The following is a 15,202-nucleotide window of genomic DNA, read 5'->3' on the forward strand; positions in this document are numbered from 1 at the left end:
CCTGTTATTTGACTAACCTAATTTCATATGGAATGAATTACAAAATCAGGAATCAAAATTGAAAGGCCTTTGTACAACTCCTCTTGCTCTTTTTTGCTGACAAAATGTTTTTCAGCTTCTGAAGGAGCTGTGCCTATATCAGCACTACTAGAAAAACTTTAAGGGCTCTTTGAACATCAAACTTAGTTTCCTAGTGAGTCTGGCAAAATGATATTTACTGAGCCTTCTTAAATAATCTTTCAGCTAGATATGTATTCTTCACAGTATATTTATGTCTGAGCATTACATTCTAGAAAAAAAAAACACTTTAGCATATTAATTCAGTTTGTGTCATACTTACTAACTTTACTTGCAATTATAGAGAAATTGTATTGTGCTGTGCTTTCTCTATCCAGTAATTCATTAGTAGCAATGGTTCCTTCAGTAGCATCTATTGTAAAGTAGCTGTCTACATCATTCTTCCAATCGATGAAGTATCTGTATAGGAAAAATATTAAACAAAGTAGATGCAAATGTGCAAAGATTACTCATTTATCATAACAGTCTAGCTAGCTCATGTTTTGGTTTTGGTTTTGTTTTTTTTCTTCCCAGCTATTACAATACTTGCAGGGAGAAGACAGTAAAGGGTGATTTGTTTATTTCTTTTTCTCAGTGTTGGAATGCTCAAGAGAAAATGGGATATAATAAAAATGTAGTACTTCCAGTGTTCAGACTTTTTGAAAACTGAGCTTCCAAGAAGCTGATGCACAGCTTCTGAGTCCCTAATTACTTATACAAGTAACTTTGGACAGCACTAGATAGGCTTAGAGGGAAAAGAGAAAGGTTACGTGAAATACTGCTAAAGGTATGAATAGCAATGAAGAATGGATCAGATCCACCCATTTGTAGCTGCAATAGGCTGGAAGTATCCTCACTGGGCTTGCAAAGAAGTGTTCTAGTGGATGTACATCGGCTGTTGGCACAGTCTACACAAAGGTCCCCCACCTGAAGGATGTTGGCAGAGCCACAGCATGGAAAATGGAGAAGAGTGCACTTATACCCCCACATATATAGGAGGAATAAAAGGCTCTTTGCCTTTGGGAAGAATAGGCAACTTCCACTTTGACTGGAGCTGTGAGTAACAAGACTATACCACTGTTTTTCTTTAATTCTCCAAAGCCTTTGTTGTCAAGAATTATGACCACAGAACAGATTCAAACCTCAAAATGTGTACTTATTTACTATTTTTCCCTAGCAAGCACGACAGCAGAGATGCACTTGTAAACATAGCTGCTTAAAAACAATCTGATAATTATTCCAAACCCATTTCCCTTAAATGCTGATTAATTTGAACGTCTGTTTTCACATTTGTTGCTACTGTTTGTAGTCATAATGGAATAATAATTTTGCTGATGCAGTGCCGCCAGCTAATAATTTCCTTTTCATTGTTAGTCTCTTCATACCTTGATGGTGCTTCTCAAAAGCTAGACAGGATGAAATTGAAAAAGCCATTTGTGAACAGTAGGCAATAAGAACAAAATTCAACAGCAGTACTTTTAGAAAATCATAAAGGCCAGAGGACCATTCCTATGACACTTCATTGCATGTAAATCACTAAGGATAAGATTAAAGGCTAGTATTTCCTCCTCTGATTAGTGTGATTTATGAAAATAATGTATAGGAAATGCAATGATAAATACTGTGTTTACTGCTGTAGAAGGAAGCAGTGGTAGAAAGGGATATATGGACTATTCCCAAAGAAAATATCTCAAATTGGGACTCAAGAATGCCAATAGCTCAGGAAGACTTGAGTAGTGAAAAAATCACAGATAAGGCACCATGCTCCTTTGGAGACACTTTGTCTAATCCAAATCACAAGAAAATCCTATCTGTAAAATAGGTAATTTCATCAATTGACAGCCATCATTACGAGTTCACTGCTTCAGTTGAAAAGCCTCAGAAATTATTTGCAAAAGGCAGCATGTATCCTTTTACACAGCTGAGCAGCCACATTTCCTGAATACGATAATATCATCTACGCACATTTGTAATTTCAATCTCATTTTTCAAAATTTGGTTGACAATAGAAATTACAAATATATATAAGATATTTATTAGGAATATCATTACACTGAGATAATCTTTCAGGAATAGTAAAATTACTCTTTCAGGCTTTGTGTGTTTAATAATAATCATATATATGCCTTATCTATTTTACATATCCTACATTATATGTTATTTTATATATATAATAATTTAATAATAATTTCTTCCAAAATTAATTATGAAACCAGACACAAATAAATGGGATCAAAGCATGAGAAAGTAACTTTGGTTATCTTTCCCCTTTGGAAAATTAGCTTTGTCTAAGTACTCTACACACAGTATGAGCCAGTGAAGAAACTACAGGACCTAGTTCAAAGTACAGTGTAGGTGGTAACCTCCTTCATCAGGAGGCTCTAAAACTGCAGAAAATATATTCAGTTTGAACACTGTTGTATTTGAAGTTGAGTTCAAGTATAAATATTTGCAGGATCAGAATCTCATAGTCTATCTGCAAGCATTCACGGAAGTGATTAACTACATGTACAAGCCCAGCATGTTTACTCCTAAACATAAGCTTCAGCAGGATCAAAGTCCACAATAAGGGTTGCAAGACTAGAAGGACTCCTGCTGATACTAATGGCAGAATTTTTCTTGGCTTTTATGGAAGTGGAATCTGTGGGAATTGAATAATTTGATAAAAAACAACTGTAGCATTTCTTCCAAATTCATTGTCTTTGCTTGCATTAGCACTGTGGAAACTATTATGTCAGCATTCTTAGCATTAGTTTTGAGGTTTGTTTTTTGCTTCTTGTTTTGTTTTGTTTTTAACTGTGGCTTTATCATAAAATATATCCCTTCATTCTCTTGCCATGTGCTGCGCATATAGTAAAGTTTGGGTGGAACAGCCAGTCATTTCAGCTCCTCTCATCCTAAGAAGCAATATATTTGAGTAGACTACAGAGGGAAGAGTAGGAGGAAGTGTTAGAGATGTATTGCCTAAAACACGTATTTACTGGAAAACTACAAACAAGCAGCTATTCTTTCTCTTTTCATTGGCTGTCTATGTGCAGTACTCAAGGAAATGTATCTGGCAGAAGATCCTTTTATAGGCAGCACTTTTGGACATCATATTGCTCCCAGCTACTTCAGGAGTCTGTAAGGCTTAGTAGAAGACAGAATGGGACCCCATATGGCTGCTTTTCAAACAGGAATTTTGAGGATATCCCAATGGAAGATTGCTTTAGTTATAGGTTCTAAAAGAAATATAGTTTCTTCTTATAGCACTCTTTCATACAGTCTGGTGCTCAATGTAAACAGCATAGCAATAGTTAGTATCTTTCCAAGGGCAATAGCACTGCCTGAGCTCTGTCTTTTACTTGCAAAAAATGTTTTCGAGAACAGAAGAAATGGGAAGAGTCTCCAACCAGAAAAATTAGTAACTTTCCAGAGATAAATCCAGGTACCTGGGACATAAAACCTGCCATTTCTTGTTAGATTGTGACAAGAAGAGGAACATGGTTGAAATGCTGGTATTAGGACAGCTGTCTAGATCTTCTAGTCAAGGTCTAGCAGTTTGAAGAAACTGAGTTTGGTTTGTTTGACTGCTCAGAGTGTCTGCAAGACAGATCATGGATAACTGCACTAATTCCAAAAGGCAGCTCCATTCTTGAAAAGTTAGGGAAGAATTTACTTGTTGACGTAAGACACAGCAGCATTCTTTTTCAGAAACACCTAAGCAGGCCTGTCTGGTAGTTCTGAGTACCAGGGCATTGATACAGTTCATATTCATTTCGAAGGAAGAAACTTTGAACTATATGTCTCCTTGAATTCTTCACAGCAGAGGACTGTATGCCAGATTATGTTGTTGAAGGCAATTATATAATACTATATTGAAGGTGTGGCATAAGTGTGGAAGGATATATCTTTGCTAACATTGTCTGAATGTTCTCAAGAATAACTGCATTTGTACATCAAGTAGTATACAAGAGACAGAATGGAAATAGTTGGTTTATAAAATTATGACATTCAAGTCTGTAAGAGTCTCATCCAGAGCAATACAAAGACAAATTGCCCTTTTATGAGCTCCAAGAATAATTTTCATTCATGACTAAATGGCAAAGCTGTTGTGTAGCTCACGGAATCTCTCAGAGTACTCTCCCAAAAGACAGCTCAACTTTTGAAGAGCAGAAAACAATGGGGAAGACTGTGTTGACTTTAGCTGCAGCACAGAAAATAGCAGAGTGCTTGATGGAGCACTGTTGAATGCATGAGTGTCGTCAGATCACTCTTGTGAGGATAACAGGAACTCTGAGCCGCCAAGCAGAAAACTGTAATCACTTCAGGCTGTTATACCATGAATAAAAGAACTGGACAGCTGTTCTGCTGCTGCTATGGAAACGCGTGACAACATGCTCAGGAGGGAAGAAAGGTGGAAGGATGCTAAGTAGACTGTGAAACTCAGGACTTGGGGCGTTTTTTTTGTCTTTAATATGTGGAGAGGAAGACTTCTGCCTAGCATGGATGGCCTTAGGAACACTGGGGATCCATCCTCACCAAAAGTTTATGAACCATGACAATGTATTTCTATGTTGTTCTGTCTTGATAGTGACAGCAGTTGTGACACAATGCAGCAGAAATATAACACCATGTACCAATAACAACATCTTTTTTTTTTTTCTTTCTTTCTTAGTTGATGCTTAAGCATAACACAGAGTATGCATCTGTGTGTGCCCATGCAATAGCCTTTTGTGGTGAGACAGAGACAGCCCAATGTATTTATTCTTGCCTGTACTCTCATGTAGCTGCTATATCCATCCATGCTGAGAAGCAGCATCCAGGTCTCAGACAAGCTGCTTTGACTTTGTTTTAGACTGAAAGGTGTCAGAGACTAATTGAAGGAGTAAAGTTGCAATACCTTGCCTATATATGCCTGTATGCACTCATAACTCCTACAAAGTAAAAGCACAAACAGCAACATTCTTGCACAGCTCTACCATACCACTGCCTGTGAGACACATGAAGGGACTCATGAATCTGGATTAAAAATATTTGCTTTCAGAAGTTTTCTTTCTGATACTGGACCTGAAAGACGAATAGATGGAGCACTTCTTAACATGGTTAAACTGACCATCTGCAATGGAATAGGCAGTACTTAAAACTTGTTCATGATGTTACAGCCATGAAATTGAAGCCAGGAAATGAACAAAGTAAGACATGTTTAACTGTGCATTTTAGAGAAAGAGAAGATTGCTTTAAAGCTAGACTGGGAGGATTAAAGCCAAACAGCACAGAAGTAAAATTTTACAGGTTCAACCTTAAAGAAAGATAAAATACTGACAGTAGGTATGGTACAGTGATGGTAAGCACAAGGAGAAGAGCTCTAACCTTCCCAAAACTGCTGAAAGGAACAGTGAAGAAAAGCTACTGTCTACAACCTTTGTCACTCTTCATTTAGTAACCAGAGAGGAGAATGATGGATCACGCCTCTAAAGATGTTATTAAGCTAAAGGCACTCAGACCAAATCTGCTCCTGCTGCAACAGCATACATATGTGTCCTGGGTTCAGCAGTAGCAGTCATGTTTCTCCTTTGTGTTAGCTGGTGCAGTGCTGTGTTTTGACTTCCAGCCTGGGAACAATGTTGGTGAAGCCGATGTTTTCGGTTGTTAATAAGTGATGTTTACCCTGACCAAGGACTTTGTGAGGCTCATGCTCTGCCAGGGAGGAGGGCAAGCCATGAGGAAGCAGAGACGGGGCGCCTGACCCAGGCTAGCCGGGGAGGTATTCCATACCACAGCACGTCATGGCCGGGGTGGGGGGTAACTGGGAGTTACCCGGAAGGACACGGGCTTCTGGATGGGACTCGTTTCTTGGCCGATGGTATTGTATTCTCTTCCCTTGTTATTTTCCCTTATCATTGTCGTCGTTGGTGGTAGCGGTGGTGATTTGTGTTGTACATTGGTTGCTGGACTGTTCTTGTCTCAAGCTGTGGGAGTTGCACTCTTTCGATCCTCCTCCCTGTTCCTCCGGGAGCGGGGAAGGGGAGAGCCCCAGGAAGGGGGGCCCCTGTCAGCCCGGCACCACTCACTGTGAGTGAGTGAACAAGCTGGCTGGCTAGGGTTTAAACCACGACAATATGGAAAATTATTTTAAAGAGCAAAGCATATTGTTTGGTTGGAACTGGCATGAAAATGGAAATGAATCATCCAATTCAGTGAGCAAACACTTTAACATTTAATTACTGGATTTCCTTTTTTTCTTCTGTTTCATTGTTCCACAGTAGGAAACAGTAATTGTAATCAGCCTCCTAAAAGAAAAAAAAAAACAAACAACAAACTCCAAACAAAACAACACCAATAAATAAATAAATTTAAAAAAAGAAAACACCAAAACCCCAAAAAAGCACACAACAAAGAAACAACCAACCAAGCAACCAAAAAAAACTCCAAACAACACAAAAAATGAGGGAAGACATTCCTTCAATTTTTGTATTTGATAGTTTTCACACATAATCTATCCTACATCACCATAAATATTCTCCTTGTATTTCAATTTCTATTGTAAAATTTTACCTTAAGCAGACCCAGGTGATGAATCTAAGAAAAAACAAACCACAGATTTTCTGTGTACACTCTGAATGAGTTGGCTGGCAACCCCAGTTTAGAAAACATCCAATTACTCCAACTACAGCTTGTCAAACCCAAGCTCTGGAATGAAGAATTTTAGATGTAAGAAAATTCCTGATGTGATGGGATAAAAAGAAATATCATTTCTAAGAGAAATTATGATTTCAACTATGCTTTTCCAACCCACTAGTTTTTCCAATTTCAAGTGTGTATTTAATGCTTTTCACTGTAACTGAAGCATATTGGAAGGAAGAAAGATCCTTCTTTTCACTTTCTGTAGTTTTTTTGACTCACTATTTAAGTTTAGTTAAAAAAACTAAACTGCTTTTTAAGTTTAGTTTCACTGAAGGTGCTCTTCCACTGGGTCACTGCATTCTTGCCCAGATGCTCTGAAAAGACCTCATGGATCCTCAGAGTAGTGGGAAGAGGAGAAGCTGCAGCTCTCAGATGTACTAAGGCACCTCTGGTGGTGCTAGTGTAACCCTGCAGACGCTTGAGGAGCTGGTTGTGATGCAGGTCTTGACTTTGGCAATTCAGTCAGCTGAAGGAAACGCAACATTCCTGATCCAGGCAGAATAGCTTGTGTATCTTAATGCTTGAAACTGGGTTAATATTACCTACTTGAGAGATTTCAGGTTGACTGCTTTGGGAGAATTGCTGCTGAAAGTAGTTCTGATGGTAAGGAGCAAATGAGCAATACACATGAAATGTTAATATACTCAAATTAGCTTCTCTGGACTAAGAATCTTAAATGATTAAGGGAATGAAAGAATTTACAGACTTTTTCTGCTTTGAGGGGGAAAGATCATGAGAAGAAATGGGAACAACAAAAACAGTAAGACAAAGTTAACGCTGAACTTCAAAACGTGGAAAGGGTAATTGTCATGGTAAATTCTTTCTTTCTTGTAACTGAAGGCTACATCTTATATCATGTAAAATAAAAGATCAGTAGGCCAAGATCCTCATAGACAGCTAAGTGACCACCTTCAGAAGATATGGACGTAAATGATTCCTCTTTTTCTTATTAAATTACCTGGTGCCTCAGGGCAAGGAGGACCCTCGAGTTAAAAATGACAGTGACAATATGAGTTCAGCACAACTGGAAACTAGGCATTTGAGGGTTAATGGCTTCTGGTCATTGTGCCTTTGTACAAAATAAACATTTCCTAAAGGAAAAAAAAAAAAAAACAAAAACAAACCAACTTTCTGAAGAAGAAATAACCTGTTTAATAGAGGTAATTTCTAGAAATATTTTAACTTGTCTCAGCTCACACTTTACTGATGTAAAGCACACTTCTTCCTAATCTGGTGCCTAGTGAGATAGAACACTGGTTTTGGGGAGAAAAATGTTACAAAGAAAGATGAGGAATGAAGTAGCAATTTTATGTAACGTGATAGACCACTATTTGTGTACATGACCTTAAGTTGTGTTCACTTTAAGTTTTATTTAAATACTGAAGTGCAGGTAAATGAAATTCAGAGTTCATGCCAACTTGGGACAGTTAAATACCACACATCATATCAGAAATAACAGATGGGAATCTAAAAAAAGAAAAAGAAACATAAGTGATGAAAAAAGTGAGACATGATATTGGTCTACAGATAGCTGAAGGGCTTAACCCTGAGAAAGGAAAGTTATTTTGTTCAGCACAGAGAAGCAGAGGGGAAAATTTAAGATGGGGAAATTAATGTTAGCAAAATCCTACTGTCAGTGATGTATATTATGCTGCACGTAAGAGGAATGTTACTAGATCTATCACTTGGTACTGCAAAGCTGGACCAGGTAAAGTAATAGAGACTGTGCAGCAAGAAAAATTCTAAAAAGATGGAATGAATAATCCTATTAGTCCCTGTAATGCTAAACTGATACATAACGGGAAAGATGTTAATCATAGAATCATAGAATAGCTTGGGTCAGAAGGGACCTTCAAATGTAATCTAGTTCAACCCCTTCCAATGAGAAGATTATACTCAATTACAAATCTCGTCTTAGATGCAGTTCCAAACATTTTAAAATATAAACATAGAAGCTGAGGTTTGCAAAAGCATGCAAAAAAATTTGTGTCCTCCAAAATCCCATCCTGCCACTGAAGTTTCCTTCCTGCAGATCTCAAGATGATCCATTCACTGGGTTATCATTAAAAAAAAATCTTACCACCATATGTGCATACATACATATTTCAAACACTAGTTCTTTATTGTTCTTCTCAAATTCAGGTGCTGAAATCTTCTGCTGATTACTGGAAATATCTTCCATTCCAGCTAAGACTGAGGAATGATTGCCATAATTCTGCTGAAGGTGCAATCAAGCATTTGTAAAACCAGTTGCCTGTACACCATGCATGCTTAGAGAAGCCATTAAGTTCAAACCAGTTGTGGTTTAAGCCCAGCTGGTAACTCAGAACCACACAGCCACTTGCTCTTTCCCTCCCTTCTTTCCTCCTGGCTCATGGTGGGATGGGGAGAAGAACTGAAAGAATGTAAATCCCATGTGTTGAGATAAGAACAGTCCAGCAACTAAACTATAATACAAAACCACTATTAATACCACTAATAATAATAATTGTAAGGGAAATATCAAGGGAAGAGAATATAAAACTAAAAAGGGGGAAAAAAAACCAAAAAATAACCAGCAGTGATGCACAATGCAATTGCTCACCACCTGCCAACCAAGACCCAGCCCATCCTGAGCAGTGATCTGGGCCTTCTGGGTGACTCCCCCCAGTGATACGTCGCTGGGCATGACTTGCTGTGGTATGGAATACCCCTTTTGCTACTTTGGATCAGGTGTGTGTTATCAGCATTGTTCTCAGACTAAGGTTGAAACACAGCACTGCACCAGCTGCTAATAAGGAGAAAAAATAGCTGTTACAGCTGAACCCAGTACAGAAGTATAATTAGATTTAACAAAATATTTTATTTTCCTGTGCTAAATGATACATTTGTCTGAGTTATCTGCTTTTAGGGCTAAGTAGGATAGTTACACTTCCAATGTCTTCCTCAGGGCTGCAGAACTGGAATCAGAATTAAGCTATTATAGTTTCTTTTTTCATACCTTCATTTCATTTAAAAATTACTCTTGATTCTGAGTCTCGTGGTTTTCTATTAACTTAAAAATGATGTCTCATGAGGTTTTACAAGAGCAGAAGTGGTAAATATCCTTTTTTATCCTCTGTGCAGCATGATAATATGAAATAAAGTGTAATGTATTACTTGCCTAACAGTAGCACACAGTAGGCTTTGCATATCATTCATGTTGTCCTCTGTTAATACAACCTAAGGCTTCCTACTCTTATTTTTTAAGTGCCCTTTACACTCTACAACCCAGCAACAGCTGTGCTGTACGCATATAAAGTATATATAAAATATTAGATATATTTAATAAAATAAAAAATATTGAATATAAAACTCTGTTAATACCAGAAAGTTTTAGAAATAAATTTCTTAATATAATGAAAAGAAATAGGACCTCTCTTCTGAATGACCCCTAGTTTTAACACCCTGGCTTTGATACTGTGATATTCTGTTTGGAGGAAGAAAATCCAGTCAAAATTATCTACTGTCACATAAAAGCATCATCTGATAGATTCATAGTAACAGCTATTACAAAAAAAAATAATGCTAATAACAGCAAAACAACATTTGAAGTTTTGGTGTAAAATCTTCCTGTCATTAACCAAAAAATATAATGCATGAGGTAATGTTCCAGAGTGGCAAGGCACTGTTCTGCTAGGTTACCATTCTTTGTTACTGTGTTTAAATAGTTTATTAAGCCACCTCCCTTAATGGGAACAGAAGCTTTCTGTAGCTTTGTTGAATATCTTCAGAACACGGCGGAGGCATTAGAAGTCAAATGAAAAGAAACCCTGACTGATCAGCTGTCAGATCTTACCCTTTGGGTAATCCTGTGGATACCAGTTGGATCCCAGAAGAACCCTATCCATGCAGATACACAATAATCTCAATACTTAATGTTTTGTTTTGCTTTTATTTCAGGGGATACTAAGAATGAAGGAAAAAAAAAACAACAAACAAACAAAACCCTTTAACAAACAAAATCCAGCCTGTATCTGAAATGTGGAAAGCAACCAGCACTGGACTTCACTGCTATCTAACTTTTGCCATTAAATCTTAACATGTCTCCTACGTGCCCAGTCAGATGCAGTCACCGAAAGGCTTGAGCTGCTGTCCCAGGTGAAGCGGATGGTTTTACCATGACTTTTCTTTCATTATTGCACTCAAAATGCCATATTTCTTTATGATCGTGTAGAGATTTTTGAAGGTACTTAGCACTGAGGTAAAGCTGTTCTAATAGTCCAATCTGAATGTTTTTGAAAATCCCACTGATGTAATATTTCTAGTCTTTTAGTGTTGGGATAGCTTTGTATATGTAAAAATATTTTACTTAAAAAGCAGAGATGTTTTGGATTATTTTTATAGAAGCCTAAATAAGTTGTTGTACTTCCATGTCCACGTTTCAAAGGAGTTCAGCACTATAATTTCTAGGAATGATACCCTGTGAATTGTATTCCAGGCTTCCCAAAATGAATATTGTCTATACTGCATATCAGATGCAGGTGATACTTTAGAGAAGGGCAGGTGGAATTGCTACATGGTGGGAGAAAGAACAAACACTTCTTGTCAGAATGTCCTGTGTATATTATTATTCATGCCTTTCATGCAACACATGATCTCCCATATGAAAAAATAGCACAGTTCGAGTTTTCTGCATACTATGTAACTGCATCCTCAGTCCTTCATACGTGGCTGCATGCTTCTATATTTTTAACCAGGAGGATGAAGGATTAGTGAATTTAGCAGTCAGTAGCTCACCTAATCTGGAATGAATACTATGAGTGCAAACAAATTACACTTTGCTCCTTTGGAGAAAATTGACCATTATGCAGAATTAATTGACAGGGAAGCAGTGGATGCAGACAGCCAGACTCTAACGAGTCAGAGTCAATCGGGGGAAGCTGTTAAACTTTTCATAAGCCTTATAAATCTTACATGAGAATTTTAGTAAAACACGCTAGGTAATAAAGGAAATAAAATGTGCTGCAGTTCAGTCTTCAGCCCTTCCAAACTGCCAGTTCTGCCTGTCTACAGATTACTGTGCTTCCTCCCCCCCTCTCCTTTTAAAGGTTTTGTTCATTTGCTTATCAAACGGATCAGTCAGCTCAATTGTCTGCTCTGCATTTATCATTACCAGGTAAGTATCTTATCAAAAGCCCTTGTCATTTAGAAAATGCACTGTTTTTATTCAGTTTTAACATAATTTTTCCTGCCTCATTGAGCAGGCAGAACTGCAAGACAACCAGGCAGACGGAAAGCTTTGTCCTGTAGTTTAATTAAGTCTCAGTGGTTCAGACTATGAGCAGCAGTAGAAGGCATGTTGGACTTAACCCCCTCACTCCAGGCTTAGCATTCAATATTGCTATTGTGGGAAAGCAGCAGAGCACATTCTCTACCAGCACCACAAATTACAGGCCCTGAATACTACTTCACCCTGATTTTGAAGATGTATATTTGCCCTCTGTACTGCTGTCCATGGTCTGTTCTTTCTACCTTCATCCTGCCTATAGCATGAAGGACCCAGCACCCACATTCAGAGAAGCACCTACGCATTGGAGGATGCATCTCACATTAGGTGAAAAGGAGAGCATCCTTCTTTGTTAGTTTTAGATGGGGAAAGAGCGTGCTGGGATGGACATCTGAGCGTGTATCAGTATCTCTATCAGTGGGCAGAGTACGAAAAGGGAGCAAATGAGACTGAGTGAACCTCTTCCAACCCTTAAGAAAGTTTAGAAGGGGAAAACAGATGTGATGACTCCATCAAATATTCAGTCTCAACAGAAGTTGAAACTTATTTTGCACCTGGGTTTACCTGAAATAAACACCATGGGATAAGACAGAAATGTTTCTTGGGCCTCTCTTCCCATGCCTGTCCCAAAGTGCTTTGTCTTCTGATAAAGTACTAGGGCAATAAGGAGCAAAGCTGCTATAAAGGAGTGCTGGCCTAGTGGTATAAATTCAACAGGAATAATCTTTGATTGCTTTGCTTTTACATCATGTAAATATTAGCTCTGTTGTATATCTTTTGGATACTAAAATCTGGATAGATTTTCCTGATTTTTCCCCAGAAAAAAATCTAAAGTAAAATGCTGATGCTGAGATAAAGAAAAAGCAAATAACAGCAACCATGGTGACTCCAGAGAAAACTGCAGAATGTAGTGGAGGATTTTGGCTTGCTTAGATCATCAGCTAGGACTCACTTTGATTATCAGATGGATCCACAAGAAGGAACAGTCAAATCAGGAACTGGAGGATGCTTTGTTGCTTTGAACCTGGTTTGGTGAACCAGTAAGAGATTATTCAGGAGAACTCTGACACTATAGGAGCTGCTGCATTTTCCTTTTTCATTTCTCTTCCTCAATCATCTATGTGTATAAAGGAACCCAGAATCTGCAGAGATCAATATAAGTAAGTATGGAGTCACCTTTTCAAAGATTTTACAAATTTCATGAGGCAAAAGTTGTTGGAGAAGCACTTTTTTTCTCTCCCTTTCATGCTGATAATCTGACCTGAGCCCCATCTTTTGCCTCTAAAATTAGTTCTCTTACCTGAGCTGGAATTTTTGTGCTGTGTTTCCTCCACACTATTTTCAGATTTACTGCCTAGATTAATGTGTTGTTACAAATCTGTAGACATATTATTTGCATGAATGATGACAGCAGTCTTTTTAATCATTTTTGTTTGCACGTACTGAAAATCAGCATTGCATTTATATTATCTTTGCTCCTTTTTCACATCCAGACATCTTAGATGATCCTGTGTCATAATTTGTCACACTCTCTTTCAGCTTAGAAAAGATGGAAGCTTCAGAATCAGTTTCAGAAGTTTCAGAAGTCGAATGTGAACTGTGAAGGTGATCAAACCCCTTCTCAAGCAGGGCCACCTAAAGCCAGTTCCCCAGGACTGTGTCAAGATGGATTTTTTTATTATCTACAGAGGGAGATGCCTAGGCAATCTATGCCAGTGCTCAGTCACCCAGACAAAGTGTTTCCAGCTGTTCAATGGGAATCTCCTTTTTTTCAGTTTGTGTCTATTGCCTCTGGTCCTGTCAGTGATACACATCCCAATTTAATTAAAAATGCCAAGGAGCTTGATTTTACAGCTAGGAAGATGATTTCAGGTTTGACTTTGTGTACCACTGTGCAGAATAACCAACTAACATGTTTTCCTGTAGGACATAAGTTTTTCTTAGATGTTGTTTTTTAAGTCCTGACTATCTGCAATTCTCTGAGTATGAAGCCCTGAGAGATTCACAGATTGAGGTGATATGACTGCAGCCATTAAACCCCTGCTTTAATCTTACAATTGCTTTCTAGAATGCTTGAGAAATCCATTTGTGGAGAAATGAGGAATAAGAGCCCTTGATCAGAAATCAGGAAGGCTATTATTTGAGCTAGAGTAAAATTACACTGTGTGCCTCTGGGATGCGAACTAGCTTTGTAAAATCACATCACCAGGTGGTTCAAGTGCAGTGAAGTAAACCAGAACTATAATGGTCATATTGTTCCTTTCCCCTCAGTCTGGCTTCTTAGCCAGTCTTAATTAATCTAAAAGCTTTCCCTGCCAAGTTATTCTTTTCTGCCTTGGAGCTGAATGCACATTTCTTGATTTTCAGCATCCACTTCCCTTACAAACAGGTCATTACCTGAAGGGCATAGTACACAAACTTCCTGGACCTATACCTCTGTTTTAGTTCTAAACTCCTGATAGACATTTTACAACATATGCCAACTGAAGATCACCTGCTGTTTTTCACAGGCTTCAGTAAGTTGATGAATTACTGACTGTAAATAAAGGTTACTGGTGTCTCTTGATTTTAAACATTGTTTTCAGTTGTTTCTTACTTGCTGGACATAGTAAACACTATTTCATTTTTGCAAGTGCTTCCAGGAGTTGATCTAGGAAAATTTATTCATGTCAAATGACTTTCCCCTAGAGCAGGCTTTCTGACTTTGCCAGGAAGTACTCACCTTTGCTCCATGTTCCTGCTAGTCCTATGAAAACCCACACAGATGCAAAAGTCAGTCTACATGTACTCCACAATGACAAATAAGGGTTTTTCAGCTCAAGTCTTTGTCTGGTTCCAGGAAACATGCTGCAACATCACAGAGGGCTAATGAGTGACAAGTATGTTTACCTGGCCCACCAAAGAACGGTGTGTGATCCCTTCAGCCTTAATTCTGTAGATTTAAGATTAAGGTTAAAACAAAACAGCACTTTTGTTGTTGTTGTTGTTGTGCTTTTTTCTGTTATTTTGTACTGGCTACTTGTAGTAGCTCCAAGTTGATCACTGTAACGAAAGTACCACAGTTCTTGAATTAATACAACCAAGTCACTTGTCAGCTGAGCTGGGCTATTGGTCTGCTTGTGTGCACATAATTCATTGCAAATGTGAAATGAAAAATATTAATTTAAACTACCATGAAGGGGATTACCATAATAACTTGTTATACACATCTTGCTTCACGATAAAGGTAAG

General features: G+C 38.0%; 1 protein-coding gene across 4 annotated transcripts in view; it reads right to left on the reverse strand.

Moving 5' to 3' along the window:
* Window positions 1-15,202, reverse strand: part of LOC134163125 (cadherin-12) — a 550,087-nt gene that overhangs the window by 17,379 nt on the left and 517,506 nt on the right. For all 4 annotated transcript variants that reach the window (XM_062617684.1, XM_062617681.1, XM_062617682.1 and 1 more), the window contains exon 9: window positions 341-477. In XM_062617684.1, the coding sequence (XP_062473668.1) occupies window positions 341-477 (137 nt within the window). The remainder of the gene's footprint in view (window positions 1-340; window positions 478-15,202) is intronic.

The sequence above is a fragment of the Pezoporus occidentalis genome, unplaced genomic scaffold (assembly GCF_034315485.1).
Source record: "Pezoporus occidentalis ecotype Australia unplaced genomic scaffold, CSIRO_AGI_Poc_V1 ctg2, whole genome shotgun sequence".
In the NCBI taxonomy this organism is placed as follows: Eukaryota; Metazoa; Chordata; class Aves; order Psittaciformes; family Psittacidae; genus Pezoporus; species Pezoporus occidentalis.